This window comes from Schistocerca americana, chromosome 6, assembly GCF_021461395.2.
Source record: "Schistocerca americana isolate TAMUIC-IGC-003095 chromosome 6, iqSchAmer2.1, whole genome shotgun sequence".
Lineage (NCBI taxonomy): Eukaryota > Metazoa > Arthropoda > Insecta > Orthoptera > Acrididae > Schistocerca > Schistocerca americana.
In genome coordinates this window covers 606,241,983-606,260,071 of record NC_060124.1, presented here as the reverse complement: position 1 = coordinate 606,260,071, position 18,089 = coordinate 606,241,983, and the positions used below count along the sequence as shown (strand labels likewise).

The 18,089-nt window shown below is 38.0% G+C and overlaps 1 protein-coding gene across 1 annotated transcript in view; it reads left to right on the top strand.

The window, feature by feature from the left end:
* LOC124619197 (CCR4-NOT transcription complex subunit 6-like) overlaps window positions 1-17,136 on the top strand; it is a 139,369-nt gene extending 122,233 nt beyond the window's left edge. Inside the window, exons 7-8 of the mRNA XM_047145415.1 lie at window positions 36-175; window positions 11,818-17,136. Coding sequence (XP_047001371.1) covers window positions 36-175; window positions 11,818-11,897 — 220 coding nt within the window. The 3' untranslated portion in view covers window positions 11,898-17,136. The remainder of the gene's footprint in view (window positions 1-35; window positions 176-11,817) is intronic.
* The last annotated feature ends 953 nt before the right edge of the window (window positions 17,137-18,089 follow it).

Below are 18,089 nucleotides of genomic sequence, written 5' to 3'. Positions count from 1 at the left end.
TTATTAACACTTACTTATTTTTTTCTTATTCATAGGTTTGATTTCAAAGGAATCATTGACTACATTTTCTACTCGAAGCAGAGCATGACACCGTTGGGCCTGCTTGGTCCTCTTGCTCCTGAGTGGTTGAGAGACAACAAGGTCGTTGGTTGTCCACATCCACATGTACCATCAGGTATTGTTTTGTACTATAACTTGTACAATCATACACATTCTTGGAGTTGTGGAGTGCAGATTGCGGAAAACACAAATTAGCAAAATTCATTACATCTTTGTTAAAAAGCATTACATATCATCTACTGTAAGCATAGTTATGATGTAAAGAGTTTTCTGGCATTTTGTTGCATACAATTACTAGAACTTCTTGCTAGTATTCTTATTAGAAAAGAATGATACCAGATTTTGTAGCCCGTACATAAATTTTAAATTAGATGCTTGTAAGTGCTGCCCTTTTCATGTTGACTTATAGATACATTTGCCTTTTTACTAATGTGAATTTGTATGTTGCAACAGTAAATACAATCTTATCTATTCTTGACGTTCTCCAAGTAATAGTTCCAAAATTTCAGTTAAACATATACTTTGAGGTTTTTTTCCAAAACTGTATGATACATTTTTAGATTTAGGACAATATTATGAAAAGTATAGATTGCTACTCACCATATAGAGGAGACTTTGAGTTGCAGACAGGCACAACAAAAGACTACTATGCATTTAAAATTTCAGGCATAAAGCCTTCTTCTGAAGTAGAAAATGCGCACAAGCGCAGAAGCAGTCACGGAACCAAGTCGGTGGTAATCTTTCGTTACAATCAAAATCTTGTGCAGTATCTCGAAAAGTGATCCACAGCTAACTTTCCCTTTCCTCATTATCATCTCAGAGCATAGTCATAGAGCATGGTCATAGAGCATCTGCAGCTCCACCTCTTGTGGTTCCCAGTGGGATAGTAGTGGGAGGATTCTTCAGCATGGAGATAGAAAAGAATGGGGTATTGCTTTTTCTCGACGTGGAAGTTTACCGTAAGCCTGATGAGAAGCTTGGACACAGTGTTTATAGAAAGCTCGCCAACATGGACACGTACCTGCATGCATCCTCCCACCACCATCCCATGCAAAATAAATCGATGCTGCAAACTTTAACTAAGAGAGCCTACAGGATCAGCATTGAACACAACCTCAAAGCTGAACTACAGAACCTCATGTCTATTTTTGGAGCTAATGGCTATGACGTGAGGATGAAACATAAAACTGTGACGCCAAAGGAGGAGGGCAATAGGGAAATGCAGAACAAATCACAGAACACCATCCTGCTATCATACATACAAGGGGTCACTGAATGTCTGAACAAAATTCTTCATCAAGCAGTTATTAAGCTGATTTTTCATAGCAACAACAAAATAAGACATTCTGGGCTTGATGAAAGATAGAATTGACAAGTTTCATGCTACCGAAGTTTATGAAATTGGGTGCGAATATGGACTGGTGTATGTAGGTGAGACTGGGCATCCAATAAGCACGAGGTTATCTGATCACGAGAGATATATCCATCTCAAAGAATTGAATTTCAAGAGGCCCATATACTGGTGAACCAACCGTTAGCTTGAGGAGGAAGATCAGAGGGGCTATAGAAGTAGCCAGGTGACCCAACATCATGACTAAAGAAGACAGGCACAGACTCCCAGCATCTTGGCTGCCAGCAGTCACAGCTTTGCAGGAGGACCGCTCTCACAAACCAACAGGCAGTGGAGAGTACACAGAGTGCTGATGTGCCCTAGTCAATACTAGGCAGTTAGTAAACAGCACTACGCTGCAGTCACCACTCAATTTCCTATTCGCCGATTTCCACCAATGTCAAGCAATAAAGGAAACTTCAGTGAAAAGTGCCTATTTCCACCAATGACAACAAGCAATGCAAAGACCAGTAAATGAACACCTAATACTCTCCTGCTCACCCTCATATTCAATCACAGCACTCCTCCATAGTATGTATGTAATCAAATGAGCACCCATTCAGCAGTTAGCAATACACCCTGAAGAAGGCGTCTTACAATAGTCACCAAAATGTCAGAATTTTGTAGTTGACAATGTGGTCCTAAACCCAGAAGAATTTTATTGACTCTTCCCTATAATTAATTGATGCATATTTATATATTATATGCGGCAGTCTAGTAGGTATATAAAAACATGCACATATTCTAATGCAGCTTTCTGTCAAAATTTCAACGCACTGTGTGAAGAACTTTAAGAGTTTTAGACTTTTGAACACAAAAAATTTGCATTTTTATTTATATCAACAAAAGTAGTCAGTTGTTGATAATATATTGTAAATGGGCAGATAAAAAAACCACTCACCAAGTGGTGACAGGAGGAGACGTATATAAAGGTATTTAGATTTGTAAACTTGCAGAGCTAGTGGCTCCTCCTTCTGGCAGAAAGGTTTAAGGGGAAGTAAAAGGACTGGTGACGTTTAGGAAATGGGTGAGTTTGGAAAAGTCATCCAGAACTCCAGGTCGGGGGAGACTTACAGGATGGGATGAGAAGGAAAGACTGATTGTTGGGGACTATACTGGATTAGATTGGAAAACATGAGAGCATATAGGTGGATGATAGGATAATACCTACAATTTTAGGAAGCCATAGCCTGTCAAAGGAGCTGATTAATACATTCAAGACCAGATAACACTAAGTGACAAGAAGTATTCTCCTAAGCTGTTCTTTGGAGGAATCATCAGTACCAGAATTGGATGTGATGCTGGGGAAATCTGCTTTTGGTAATTACGTCCAGTGAAGAATGAGGTGAGAATGGTTGTGTATTGCTGTTAAGTGTCTACATATGAATAAATACATTTGCCTCGAATGCCAAGGCTATATGCGAGGAAATGTGTGACATGGAAAGGATGGAAACCCTCAAAATGTAAGTACTGTTGTTTGTTAGTAGGTTTAATGTGAAGAGAAGTGTACAACTGACCTTTGGTGAGGATGAGGTCATCTTCAAGGAAGAACATGCTGATGAACATGGGTCAAGCTACACATTTTAGTACTGTTATGGGTTTGTCTACAGCCATAGACCTCTACTTCTTATTGCGTGCCCTTGCAGACACTGTGCAGTGGACACTGGACAATGACCAGTGACCTTTGTGGTAGCGACCACTACCCTATCTGGATCCATCTGCCTGATGGAGCAGATCTGAAAAGGAAGCCACTGAGATAGTTGTTCAAAAAGGCTAACTGGATGCTTTACAGGCAATTAGTGGTTTTTGAGCAGTGTGACGGTTTCCAGAACTGGGCAGGTCACATTACAGCTGTGATGCACCATGCTGCAGATGCATCCATCCCAAAGTCAATGGAAACACCCAGGAGGCAACCTGTCATTTGGTGGAATGCTGAGTGTCATTCTGCAATCAGGCACCAGAGGGCAGCTATGTGCAGATCCAACCAGTGGCCTACAGATGAGAATCTTGCAAACCTTTGAATGGCATGTGCAAAGGCAAAGCAAATAATTCGGTAGAGAAAGCAGAGGTGTTGGCAAGAGTTCCTGAACTGCATCACAGGTCCACATTCGCAAGTAAAACATGGGAAGCCATTAGGAGGATCTCGAGGTGCAACTCTTGACCACCAATAGCAGCTGTACGAATACAGGGGTCTCTCATAATATTGTTGAGAGTCATAGCTCAGACAATGGGTGAATCATATAAGTCCATTATGGCTGATTCTAGCCAGGAACCCACTTTCTGTTGATATCGGGAGACACAGGAGACTGATGTTGATTTCTATTCCACCAACATGGAGGAATACAACCATCCTTTCTCTCTATGGGAGCTGGATTCTGCATTGTCAGTAGCTTCTGATACAACCCCTGGAAATGACCTTGTAACCTACAGCATGTTGAAACAGTTGGGCTGATTTTTGAAGGAGGTCCTTCTTCAGATCTTTAATAAAATTTGGATGACAGGCAACTTTCTCAACTCATGGAAAGAATCCGTTTCAATCCCAATTTTAAAACCAGGGAGGGATTGGACAGCCTATTGCACACAGTTTGAGTTGTAACATGAAGTCCTGTGGCTGCATGAAAAGCATTATTCAATATAGGGGCATTGCTGTCAGCATTCCTCCAAGCCATAATCTGTAGGTAGCTGTCACCCACTGCAGTAGTAGCCCTTGGGCGGCCTGAGCGAGGCAGGTCATTGACAGTTCCTGTCTCTCTCTTATCTCCTCCATGTCCGAACAATATCTCTTTGGTTCCCTCCGAGATGCCTGGACACTTCCATTGTTGAGAGTCCTTCCTGGCACAAAGTAACAATGTGGATGTGATTGAACCACAGTAATGACCACCTAGGCATGGTTGAACTACAGACAACACGAGCCATGTACCTCCTTCCTGGTGGAATGACTGCAACTGATCGGCTGTCGGAGCCCCTCCGTCCAGTAGGCACTGCTCACGCATGGTTGTTTACATCTTTGGGTGGGTTTAGTGACATCTCTTATCAGTCAAAGGGTCTGCATCTTTGATACAATATCCACAGCCAGTGTCTATCCTCAGGAGTTCTGGGAACTGGGGTGATAAAAAACTTTTTTTGATGTTTATATTTTCCGTAATATCTTTCTCTTGGACACCAACAGCTTGTATTCATCTGCTTTCCTTCATGTAAATGTTTCCGTTCCCTATAGAGCTACCTGGAGGAGTACACTTCAATGTAGTCTGATTTTAAAACTTCTCTGGACAGTTCTACTGCACAGCACACCCCAGTAAACAAAATATGCTCTATTTGCTTCTGCAATCCTGGCCTAATCTCAATTTCCATTCTGTTCTGTTTGTTAAAGATGCTTCCCAAATATTATATGTGCCTACTCTTTCAGAAGTGAATTCATCAACTGTCAGTAGGGTACCATAATTGGGTACATCGCTCAAGACCATATTCTCTGTTTTCCCGTTGCATTTGTAATCCTGTTTTCCTTGCAATATTTTTGTTAGGTTTGTCATGAACTGCAGCTCCTCTTTGTTGTTGCTTATCAGAACTGTGTCGTCTGCATATATGAGCCAATTTATTGTATTATTACCCAGTTTTGTTCTAGTAGGGTTTAATTTTTTCATGTTCTCTTTTCTACAATTAAGATATTGGAGATTATGGGTCTACTCGTCAGAGACAAGTCCTGACTTGAAAATGCTTTGACGTGCTTGTACTGATCTTTACCCTGTAATAGGTTTCTTTTAAACACATGTACAAGACATATTAACTTTTGTGGTAACTGCAACTCTTTCAGAACATTGGCGACTGTACTCTTGTACATGCTGTCATAAGCTTTTTTTAAGTCAACAAAAACCTTGTGAATATCAAAGTTATGTCCCAAAACTTTCTTGGGCACCTGCCTGGGTGTAAAAAAACTTATTTATAGCTGATCTATTCCATCTATTCCCAAAAATTCTGTAACAGTTTCATAATTATATTTCTCAGTACCGGTACAGGTTTTATATTCATTACTAGCTCTCCTGCTGTTTGATCTTCACCAGAAACATTACTCTTTTTTTTGTTTTTTAATTAGTAATTATATTTCTTCTTTGCTGTGTACTTTGTGTGGTACCTCACATGGAAGAGACTCATTGAGGTTATCACAGTTTAGTATTTCTGTAGGGTACTCTGTCTGTTGTCATTCTACTTCACTGTTTTTCTTTAGGATCTTTCCCTGTGTGTCTTTAACAAATGTTTACTTTTTCTTATATTTCTGTGTATTCTTTCTTCACTGTTTAAAACAGTGGAAAATCCAGGATGTTATATAACAACAGTCTTATGAAGAGGGTAGATTGCTACTTACCATACAGAGAAGACATCGAGTCACAGACAAGTACACTCATGTCACTCCTCCTTCCAAATGTTATCCATCCCCACTGCCACCTAGTCACACCTTTTAACACCACTAAAAAACTGATTCTGACAGTATAATCCTACCTGCCCACAAAGGTTTTACCACTACGGTTTTGAACAAGTGGGATTACCTTGTGGAGGGACTACACCAGCTATCGGATTTGTCAACCTACAAACACTGCCACAGGGACCCCATTCCAGAAATCCAGTGGGATTTCCGGTCTCTCCTCAAATCCTTAGACCCAAACCAGAACCTTTCCTGAGTCTGTCTCTCTCTCCTCACCCCTACCATTCCCTGTACTCCTACCTTCTGTGTGCTCCCTGAAATCCATAAATCCAACCACCCAAGATGCGCCTTTCTGGCAGATGACTGTGCTCCCTCTGAGTGAATATCTGCTCTTGTGGACCAACACCTTCAGCTGATTACCCGGAACTACCTTCTGTGTGCTCTCTGAAATCCATAAATCCAACCACCCAAGATGCTCCTTTCTGGCAGATGACTGTGCTCCCTCTGAGAGAATATCTGCTCTTGTGGACCAACACCTTCAGCTGATTACCCGGAACTTACCCTCCTATAATTGAAGACACCAACCACGTCATCCACTGACACACTGTGGATCATGTTCCTCTTGCTTGTCACTACTGATGCCATATGTCTTTACACTAACATCCTAATGCCCATGGCTTTGCTGCTATTGAACACTACCTCTCTATGTCCATCTACATCACCCACAACTACTTCACCTTTGAAAGCATCATCTTGCAAATACAAAACAGCAATGGGCACCTTCATGGCACCATCCTATGCAAACCTGTTCATGGGCCATCTAAAGGAATCCCTTCTAACTACCCAGAATCCAGACCTCTCACTTGATTCAGATTTATTGATGCCATTTTAGTGGTCTGGACTGAGAGTGATGATATCCTATCCACATTCCTCCAGAGCCTCAACACCTTCTCTTCCATTCATTTTGCCTGGCTGTCCTCCGCCCAGTGAGCCACCTTCCCCAGTATTGACCTCCACATCAGAGATGGCTATATCAGTACCTCCATCCATGTCAAACATACCTATTTCCAGCAGTACTTCCGCTTTGATACCTGCCACTCATTCCATGCCAAGAATTCCCTTCCATGAAGTCATGGCTGTCACTGTCACACCATCATGCTTGGATCATTTGTAAGATTGATTATCCTGCAAACTTAGGACTAAAGTGCTTTATGTAAACACACTTTTGAAACCTGGTAAGCAAACAGTACTCATTAAAGTACCCAGAGACTACAACATCAGTTTGGTAGCCATTTTCCACCTTCAACCTGACCTGTGTTTCAGGGATATTATCAGTCACAATTTCAGTTAAAGGCAACCTGAATTAATTTAGTCGAAGGGTAGAGCTCACATGCAGGTAAATGTGGGAGGTCTTTTTATGTATGGACCTACAGTCTCCATAAATGATTTCCTTTAAGAAATACTGGAAGGTAAGAGGTGTGATTGTGTGCCTGGTTCCCCCTCTATGGACCTGTTTTGACTCTGATACAGTTTATTATTAATCTCTGTTCAAATAGATGTTAGTATGTGGGTGATTTACTTTCAGTAATTCAGAATCAGTGAAATACTTAAATGTGTAACATTACTACTAGTATGACAAGCATTTAATCCCTACCGCCTCCAGTTCCATTCACTTTCACAGTAGTTACTGTGGTTCATTCTCACTATTATTGTGGTTTGTTCTTCTTGAAAACAACATCAGTTCAGTTAAAACGTCCGTCTCTCTGCATCCTACAAAATAATTAGTGAAAGGGGTATTTGTTTAGATTGTAAAATGTAAGAAACATTATCTTTTCTTGGTTTCAGAGATGGGTGCAAGATGTCGTATATAACTAGTTGTGTTCAGATGGGCATTATGAAGAAATGTATTTAAATGAGTGCCCATTTTCCTGAGTGGGCAAATCTGTATGACCTGTGGACGAGATGTAAAGTTGCCAGTGTTGTAGAGTGTCAAGCTTCCTTGATATGTGATACTTTGTTTGAAGTCATGTTCGGTTACATTGTAGTATGTATCCTTGCACTGCCATGTACTGTGCAGCTCAGAATGTGCAACTGAGCAGGCACTGACATGGAATGAATGTGGCATATACATTCACAGTATATGTTGACACGTTGCTGATGCTTGGCGAGTCCTGACAGGGTGCCTGTGAAGCAGCTGTGCCGTGTTCTTGGAGACAGCTTGATTGAAGAGCTCCATCAGTCATGTAGTTTTTATGTGCTGAAGGACAACTTTGAGAAACAAGTATTTTGAGGAGACGTGGCAGTAGTAGGCAGAGATCAGCAAAAAGTGATAATGTGGCTGTGTTTGATTCAGCTACATGTCAGCTGTATCTCTAGTATCAGCCTTACATTGGTAGGGAGAATAGTACACAATCACAAGTTTCAGTTGTGCCACCTGTCACTGCCACAGGAGCTACATCAAAACAGTTTCAATTGAAAAATTACTTTCTGCAAATGCACCATGAAAAGTTTTGCTCTAGATGCTGTACAAAGTGTTATGTTTTCTCCTTAATTTGTATTCATAAATTATGGTACAATGAACTGCCATAATATGCATTAGTGGGCCACTGAAAATCTTGTGAATATGTGATTTCAATCATCAAAGGAGATGGTCTGTTAATGTGTAGTGCGAAATTCTGGAAGATGAAATCATCAGTCCCTGACACTTTACAGGTTCTCGGACAGGTGATACGTATTGAGCTTCTGTTATTGACAGTTTAGACACTGTTCTTAATAACGCTAGTCTAGGTGTTGGAGGCTGTATGAGGATACAGCAGATATTGCATGTTATATTGTGCAAGGACTGTCAACAGATTTCCTGTAAGATGGTTAGAACACTGTGGTCTTCAGGAATGGCCTGAACAGATACCTGATCTAACGTCAGTAGTAGTAACAGCTTTTTTTGTGATTCAAGGAACTGTGTTCATACCACTGAACCCAGAAGGCTTCAGACAGCACTTCAAGGGTGCTGTCTGCCAAGTTATCAAAGAACTTGGCCTCGGTAATGGTACACTTACATAACATTGCAGGGGGGGGGGGAGTAAGAAAGGTGGCCCTCAGATGAAGTTACAATTGTGTGATGATATAGAGCAGTGAAGGGACAACCTGCCATCAAAAAATCAATAAGTAAGAGATAACAAGAAACACATTGTTAGTACATGTTTCCTTCTTTTATCAATGTTAATGCTTGGAACAGTATTCTATGTAGTGGAATCTGTTGTAGATGCCAGATATATATCGCACAGACTGCCTGTACTGATGGTAGTACATGGATACAAATCATACATAATTCTTAATGGTAATTCCTCAGTTGATGAGGACAGAAGTTGTACATCAGTTTTAATCACATATTGAAGTTTTGATCAGGGATCCACATAAGTACGTGATAATTCTAACTGAAGGCTTCAGTACTCATTTTGCAAAGGAAAAAGAGTTCAGAAAAGTGATATAAATGCGTCCAGTCCACAAAAGGACAAACTGAAATAGAGAGAGAGAGAGAGAGAGAGAGAGAGAGAGAGAGAGACTATGGGATGACTGTGAGCAACGTGAAAATTATCTGCACAAAGAACAAAGAGACACAAAACAAATGGAGACATGGCAGTCACCAAACTTCATGTTAGAAGAGCTTCAAATTGACCATGTAGTCAGTGGAAGCCTCTGCCACACACTTTACAATAGTTTTCAAAATGTGTAGACATAAAGGTACAGAGAGGAGCCAACATTGATTCAGACCTCTATCTAATGAGAATGGAAGTGAAATCTATTCCTAACAACAATCACAAGACCATACAGTAGTACATGATAGGATGACTGAGTGTCAACCAGGAATTAACAGCTAAACATTAAATAATGAAACCAGAAAATGTTGCTAGTAAGTTGTCAACTAACTATGAGGAGTTAAGAGATGAGCCCTATGTGTGAAAAAATTACATCAGGATCAGCAAGGAAGATGTAGGAAACAGAGAGAGCTTCAGGACAAAAATATTGGGAGTGATGGATTTTTCTGACAAGAAAGAACACGGAGCACTCTTGATAGAAGAACAGGCAAGTGTGAATAAGAGGGTGGAAGAATACTGATGAAAAACAACAAAGCTCAAGAACGTTAAACAGTTGTGTGATCTTAACCCATATGGATTGAAAAAGTGAAATAAAAAAAAAAAGTGAAACAAAAGATGCCCTGCACTGCGTAAAGAAGTGTGATATGGTAAATGAAACTGGAACTTGGTAGGTAAGCTTAAGAGCTTCTGTTGTTGTTTAGAGCACACACAACTTTGTAACTGTTTTAGTTCTTGTTTATGTGCTTATCTACTGGTCAGTGCCTATTTTATATGATGAGTTATGATCTTCAGTAATTCCATTTAGGGTCTTCTGACATTGTATGATGATTTTAGCAAGGTTGTCATTTCTTTGTTTCCCTGTGCTTTGCAAATGCTGATTTTTAGAGTGAAATTAGATCACAACATTAAAATAAACAGACATTTAAGTAAGGGTATTTGAGTGACTGCCATTTGTAGATTTTTTTTCTGGTATCCAATCTATGATGATTTGTTCCAGAAGCACTAGTACTAACAAATTTCTTCACTTGGATATTGGCTGTTATTTTATGAATTAAAGCTTGGTAGCATCATATTAATTTTCAGCAGATGATTTGTCCTCAGATGACCCTTCGAATATTTGGGCCTCGTATTTTCCTGCTACATAACATTTAACTGTTGACTGCATCAGACAATATTTAATTTTAACACAAATTATTTGCTATGCCCTTCTTTCCTCAGATTAGGTTCAGTTTTCAAGAACTTTAAACAACTGTGAAAAGTACTGTTGAAAACACTGTGTATGGCTTCCAGGAATAAGCCAGATGACAAGTTCAGTTCAGAAAGGCACATTTAAAAGACACTTACAAGTTATCTTTTGGCCACAGCCTTCATCAGAAAAGGAAAGAGAAACACATTTCATTCGCACAAGCAGGCACACCTCATGCACATTGACTGCCAACTCCAGCACCTCGGACCAGAACCTGTATGCAACTTAACATGTCATCTTTACAGTAAGCAGCAATCTATCTTTTCCTTACATTGTTTAGTAACAGTCCAGTCACCATAGGAGTGTGCAGAGCCAGCACTAAATGAAACGGTGGTTGCTGTCAATGCCAGTAGCCAATCTTCTGAGCTAATTCTGCGTCTTTGAACATGCAGTTACTTATACAATATTTCCTGGGTGAAGTATATAGCACAGACCATGATTTAAGACAAAGTTGTGTATTGAATATTAAAAGCAGTCTTGGAAGAATGTTCCCAACTCCTTTCGTACACTGTTGTCTGCATGCGAATGACCTATCATTATAAAGAAAAATGACACCTGGTACGAAAATTGTAGCAGAACTGCTGTACCATTTTACAGAATGCCTCAGATTGAAATGCTGATTGAATGGACATACTTGTAAGCTTAAGAGTCAGCTGCAAAAATCTTGCTTGTATTTATTAGAGGAGAATCCAGATCCTAGCTGTAAACATAGGACTTACGATGCATGTGCTGCAGTGATCTGCACCAGAAATCCTCTGCATCTTTCTTTACCTTGAGCTTGATGTTTAAACCATTCAGAGTTTTGCTATTGACTGCACAGTAATGATTAAATGACGTCACGTTACAAAATTTCTTTCAACAGTGTACAGTTATAAGTTACTTTAATACTGACAGTGGATAGAGTAAAATAACCACACACTGTACAGGGTAGAAGTCAACTATTAGATGCCATGTAAATGAGACAGAGGATGGATGGCACAAGTTAGTAAAGTGTAAGGGAAAAGTTTAGCAACATTAATGCAGAAACTGCAGTTTTGTAAAAACTAAATCACCTGCATAACTTCTCTGGGCAATACTTTTCTAGTATTTTGCTTTTTATGAATTCCAGATCACTTTCCACTGCTGGTGGAGCTCGAGATGATCCCAACTGTGCCTCCCTCATCAAACGGCCTGATCTCGCACAGGTAGCAGCAGCCCAGAGTGGTTCCTGCAGGAAGCACTGCCAGTTTGCGGAAGCAACCCCAGAGACTGTGAACCCGTCTTTCATCTCATGCTGCCCACAAAGCTGGAATGAGGCAGCTTTACTTTTATTGAGCAAGGCAACTCCTTAGGCTGCCATATTTTTGAAACTTTAGTTTTAACGTAGATTCAGTTGACATTGGCATGGAATGTTTGCTACAACCACAATTCATTATAATTAGATATAGTGCCCTTCCATTCCTCAAATGAGATTTAAATTTTCACTACTTCAAACACTGGTAAAGTGTTTTGTGTTCCCAAAAACTGCTTTGATTGTTATTTAAAATATAATGTGTACTTTGGACCTTCGTGTTCAACTTCTGTCTGACACCTCTTTGTCTCTTACAGCTTCCATTCACCTCAGTTTTCGTGAAGTAGTGTAACTTACCAAAGTTTCTTATATGTGCAGCCTTAAATCATCCGTCATGTGAAAATCAGTGTAGTATATGATAGTATTCATACAGACAGATTTTTTAGAGTTGTATTTGAGAATCTATGTGGTTGCATAGTTGAGATGTAACTGTGACTGAGTCATCAGATGAATAAAACCCTTTGGGTATCATGTTGCTCATCTATAGGAGGTTTTAAAAATGAATGTGGATATGTAAGGTGAAATGGAAGTTTTTACATAAACAGTGATTTCAGTAAGTGTGAGAATGAGTATCCTATGAAGTTTGTTTAATTTGTAAACCACAGAATTAACAAGCATTATACCTATCCTCCCATGTCCTGTTCCTCTATCCACACCCCTCCACCACTGCCCCCTTTTAATGTTGCTTGTCTGTTGTCTAAAAGTTTGCTTTGAGCTTGTGCAATAGTGGTTGACATTGAAGATGACTTTCCTTGATGTCAGCTAATTAGCACTTTGGCAGGTATAAGTTGAGTCTTGTTTTATAAACAGTGTTATTGTAGTATGATGTGTCCAATTAAATTTTTCATTTCATTTTACATTTCAGTGAGCAATGTTTTATGTACATTTTTTGTGTAATGAGAGATAATGTCACAGTTATTTTTAGATGGCTTTATTCCTTTTAAGTTTGCATATTTGATATTTATGCTACAGTGTTGACTGTGAAGTATGTGCTTCCTAATTTATTAATTTGATAAAGCATAGGCATTGAATATGTCTTAATAGGAAATATTAGATACTGTGACATTTACTCTCTGTATGCCTGCAGCATGAGCACAAAGTATATATTGTATTATTAAATTTTAGTTTGATCTCAGTGTACTAAAGACAGATACAATGAGTTGCTATGAATGTTGGAACTATTTTATGCTTGTTTAGGTTATTAGAGATAAATTATTACTTTTGTCATGTTTACGTTCTCATGAAATGTAAATTTGATTACTTAATGGATCCACCATCACAGGAAACATTTTTCACCTAACATATCAATAAATGTGTCGGCTGAAGGCAAGTTGGTGATGAAAGAAACTTTGTATGATGTATCTTGCAACTGTATATCATTAATGATTATGGCAGTTACAAAGCAGATTGAAGTTAATTTTTCTATTTTGAATATAAATTTCTGGAATGATGTCAATAGTTATGACAAAACATGTACACTATGTCACATTGTATTGGGATAACAGTTTTGTATACAATTTAATTTTTGAAGTTTTTCTTATGTTTACATTAATGTCATATGTATAATGAAGTGAATGTTTGTTTGAGCATTGTCCAACAGTGTCTTTGCATGACTTTCTTTGTTTGGAAAGTATTTGTTAAAATCCATAGTATCTGTAGTGTGAACATCCCATACGGAACTGTTTACTTACTGTATACATTTTTATGGGGTATTCACTGTGTGTTCTGATACTAACTGGCCAAGAATGCTTATGATGATAAATGTTCTACGAATTGCAAAAAGAAAGAAAAAAAGAATTGATGATATTTTTGTGTCGGGGACCATCATTCTATTCAACGAGTGTTCACTGAAAGATAAAAGTTACTCCACATTTCCCTCTTAGTTCTGCAAGAATGTGCTTGAAATTCATATTTTTGGACACATTCTTTTTACTGTACAATATTTTTTAGTGATTTAAGGTGCTTGATGTACAAAAGTTTTTAAATTAAGGATTTTTATTAATTTCAAAATATTTGTTTTATTGTTTCTTTTACATTGACATTACTTTTCCTGTAACATTGTACCAAAACATTTATTAATATGATGTTTTATATTCCAGAATTTTTGTCACAGTAAAAAGTTATTGTGAGATTACAACTACTTAGGATTATTTTTATGTAGTCATGTAATAAAAAACCAGTATTTGTTAATTAAGGTGAATGGAGTGATGATTGGAAAAATAGTTCATTGCTACATTATGTTGTCAGATAAAGTATCTTCTTACACTAGTGCTCCACAAAAAGTTGTAAATACATTATGACAAAACTGTAGGGAAGATGTCTGATACTGTGTTCCAGAACACAGTGTTATGTTATCTTTATTCCTTTTCTCAGGCTGTGTTTATTAAGTAGTATCTGCTGATGGTTTTGTTCACCATCATAAAAGAATGTGATATTCATTTACATTTTATCAACTACAGAAGTAACTTTGACCTCCCCCACCCACCCCACCCCACCCTCGCCCACCCCAAATTCCATCCCCCAAATCCCAAATTCCACCCTAACCCATCCCCCATCTCCTTCATCACCTTTTTTTCTAATTTGTGTTGAGTCAACAGTCATAGATTTGTGCAGCACATTAAATCAAACTGTCATGCAGAGTTTTTATATTAGTTATTTGAAAGCTCTCATTAAATTAGATTATAGTTCAACATGAAGTATTTTTCCAGTCTTACCAGAGAATTGTATGTGTGCTGCCTTTCATTATCAAATAGTGAATTATTTTAAGCTTAGAACTTAAATTTAGTGATCTTCAGAGAGGATACAGTTAGAAAAGCCTTATACCTCTATAAATGTCTTACTCTTAAGAGTGCTACTGAGTTACCATAGATTACTGCCTCTGCTAGACCTGCTTGCTTGTCTGGATCAAATCTTTGGTATTCATTCACATTTGCTGTAAGTATGTTGGATACTTACAGCACAGGGCATTTGTGAAAGACTCTTAGAAAATGTAGTACTGATAACAACATAGAAACCCTAAATATTTAATTTCACTGTGTCTACCTATGTGAATCCTTCACATGTAGGCCACAGTGTGGTAAGAACTCTTATTTGCAGGCTTAGATCTGGTCCGTGTGCTTCTATGTATTTTTTCAGTATGATAGTATTTATAGATCACTTTCAGTAGGGCATCCTGAAAATGATGAAAATTTGAATGTTTAAGAAAAGACACGGCCCCATGTGCAATTTGCTTTGTGGATGTAGAAATTCCTGTTTCACCTTGACCAGAACCGAAAGGATTGTTGACATCTGAGGAAGACAAAAAAGCACTCAGTTTTGTTGAATACACATTAGACTGGTGCTGCAGCCATCTCCTCAGATCCCTAATAGCAGTAGGAATCTCACGCATTTGCAGAAAGTTTGCTAATGAAGGGGCTTTACAGTAATATTAATGTAAGCCTGTTTTCCTAATGACATGAGGTAATTGACACAGTTTTTTTTTTTAATCGCCCCTTGCTCCTAAGTATTGCTCTTAGAACAGCATTTATGCCCCACTTACCATTTTTCACAACTCCACACAGCACTGCCTTCATTTAACGTGTGATATTTTGTTCAATCTTGAATTTCTGATGTATCAGGTCTGCAGGCAGAGCATAACAAGTAAGAATTCCAACAAAGAATAGACTGCTGAGTTTTATTAGCCCAAGATTACATCAGTTTTCATGTTTTATAAAACTGTTATTTTTGTGTTAAGACCACATAGTGACATTAATAGTGCATGAATTGAGAGAGCAGGACAGTAGTTGAAAAGGCTAATGATACACTATGTGTTACAAAGAAACAAATTTTCTCACCGCCTTTTAATATTCATACAAATAAAATATTACATTTGCAAGAACTGGTAAATTACTTTATTCTTGTTTGATAGTGGGAAACAATTTTGTATATGTGTGTTTGCATCAACTGAAATAGAAGAGCAGAAATAAATATGTGTGATCAGCAGCACTCAGTACTTAGTATACTACATTGTTTGTTTTTATTGAGTGTGTGCAGTCAAAAGTGCTTTCATATGTGGTATTAATTCATAGGACAGATTTTGTATTAGTAGGTAAGGGTAGTGTGATATGTTAGAACTTAATACAATTTTAAATTTCTGTGATAAGTTTTTCCCTGTGGGTATTAGAGCCAGTCAGCTCAAAATATTCTTTGTCTCTCATATGAACAGTGGAAATGTGTGCCTGTATGCTATTGAGATCAAATGTTATTTTTAATTACCAATCTGAGATACAAAGACATGTTGAAAAGTCACTGTAAATTTTAGGGAAGTGGTTGTTTCATGCTTAAGGTGTAATATAGTTTATCTTTGTCATAAAATAGATAGCTATCACCTGACATGTACAGAAGGGAGTGACATAAATTACTGGTATAGATTGTAGAGTACATTACCTGAGTTTTCCCATGTATGAATGTCCTTGCTGAAGCAGTGGATGGGGTGGAAAAAAGAAATGTGTTTGTTGCAATAGTCACACAAAGCCTTTGTGGAATACACACATTTATGCCTTTTCTTTGTGACCATTCCTTTATTGTGTAAAAAAAATCAAAGATTTTAGAGCACAATAGTCTTCCTTGATGTGTTGTGATCTACTATCATTCACCTCGTTATGTTCTAGGTGACTGATGACATATTCTCCTTTTTTCCTCCATTGTGCTTACTTAATCACAAATTTCCCGTGACAATAGTGTAGGACTGATGTACATAATGAGTATTTACAAGAACAATAACAAAGTTAAAAATAGTACTTTAAAATCTATTTTTTCTTTTGTTTTATATGTGCAATTTTGAAATGTAAACTACTTATTGTACAGATCAAATTCTGAATGCATATAAACATTTCTCACATAACATGTCTTGTGTATAAAACAACTGCTTCCCCTAGCTACTTAATGTCAAATAATTGCTGTTTATTTTCAGATCACTGTCCATCGCAGCCCCCATATCACTACTCATTTTCCTGCTACTAATCATTTTTGTTTGTAAGTCACATAAAAGATAAGTACTAAAAGCATTGTACTTTATAATAGTTGAAAAATCTAAAAAGTAAAATATTTTATTTTCAAGGAAAGACCACATTATTTCATTTGTGCATAACAGTACCAATGCTATTAAACGTTCCCTTTATATTTACTTATATGAATTACTTTGAATCTACCTTATTGTTAAGTCAATATTTTGGAAACTCAGATCTGTATTGTTCTCACTTTTCGGTTGCCTTGTCCAAGACACTTGTCAGATTAATGTCATAATCAGTTATGTACAATTTCTGCATGATTTTAGCCACCTTCCTCCCAACAGCTCTGGAACCTCACTATCTCATTGCTGGTGCAGGGTGTAAACAAGTATTCTGCAACTGAAACTATTATTTTGCTCTTTACTGAGTACCAGCCTCTGAATGAAAGTACTAATTTCAGAATTTCAGTTTAATTTCTTCATTAATAGTGATAAATGTCTTTCCAGACTGGCTCTCGCCCCCCCCCCCCCCCCTGCCCCAATCACCACCACCACCACCACCACGGGTTGATTGTCAATGTATTTTACCAAGCACATTGATTTATGTTCTGTCCGTATTTAAGTTGATTTGATGTTCTATATCCAAAGTTTCTTTATATTATATGGGAAATGGCTGCAACTTTAAGGAGTGTATTTAATTATTGGAGACGTTTTGTACCTGACTGAGAAACATAAGATAAATACACTGTGTATTTTCAGTATAATTTGTATGTCTTCCCAGTGAAGTTGGTGCAGTATCCTCATCTTGTCTTGACATCTTCTTCACAGAATGCATTGTGCAACTGTGAAGCCTGTAACATACTAGCTGCTCCCAGATCTTCATTATGGTGGTCATTACATGTTCATGAATATTAGTACAGAGCAAAGAGAATGTGGCTACAGTTAGGAAGAAAATATCTTACATCCATCACCATAAATAATATACTTTCTATTTCATTACTTACATACATTTGATGCAAACTGTAGTTATAATTGACTTAACTGATGTACTTTTCTAAGGAAG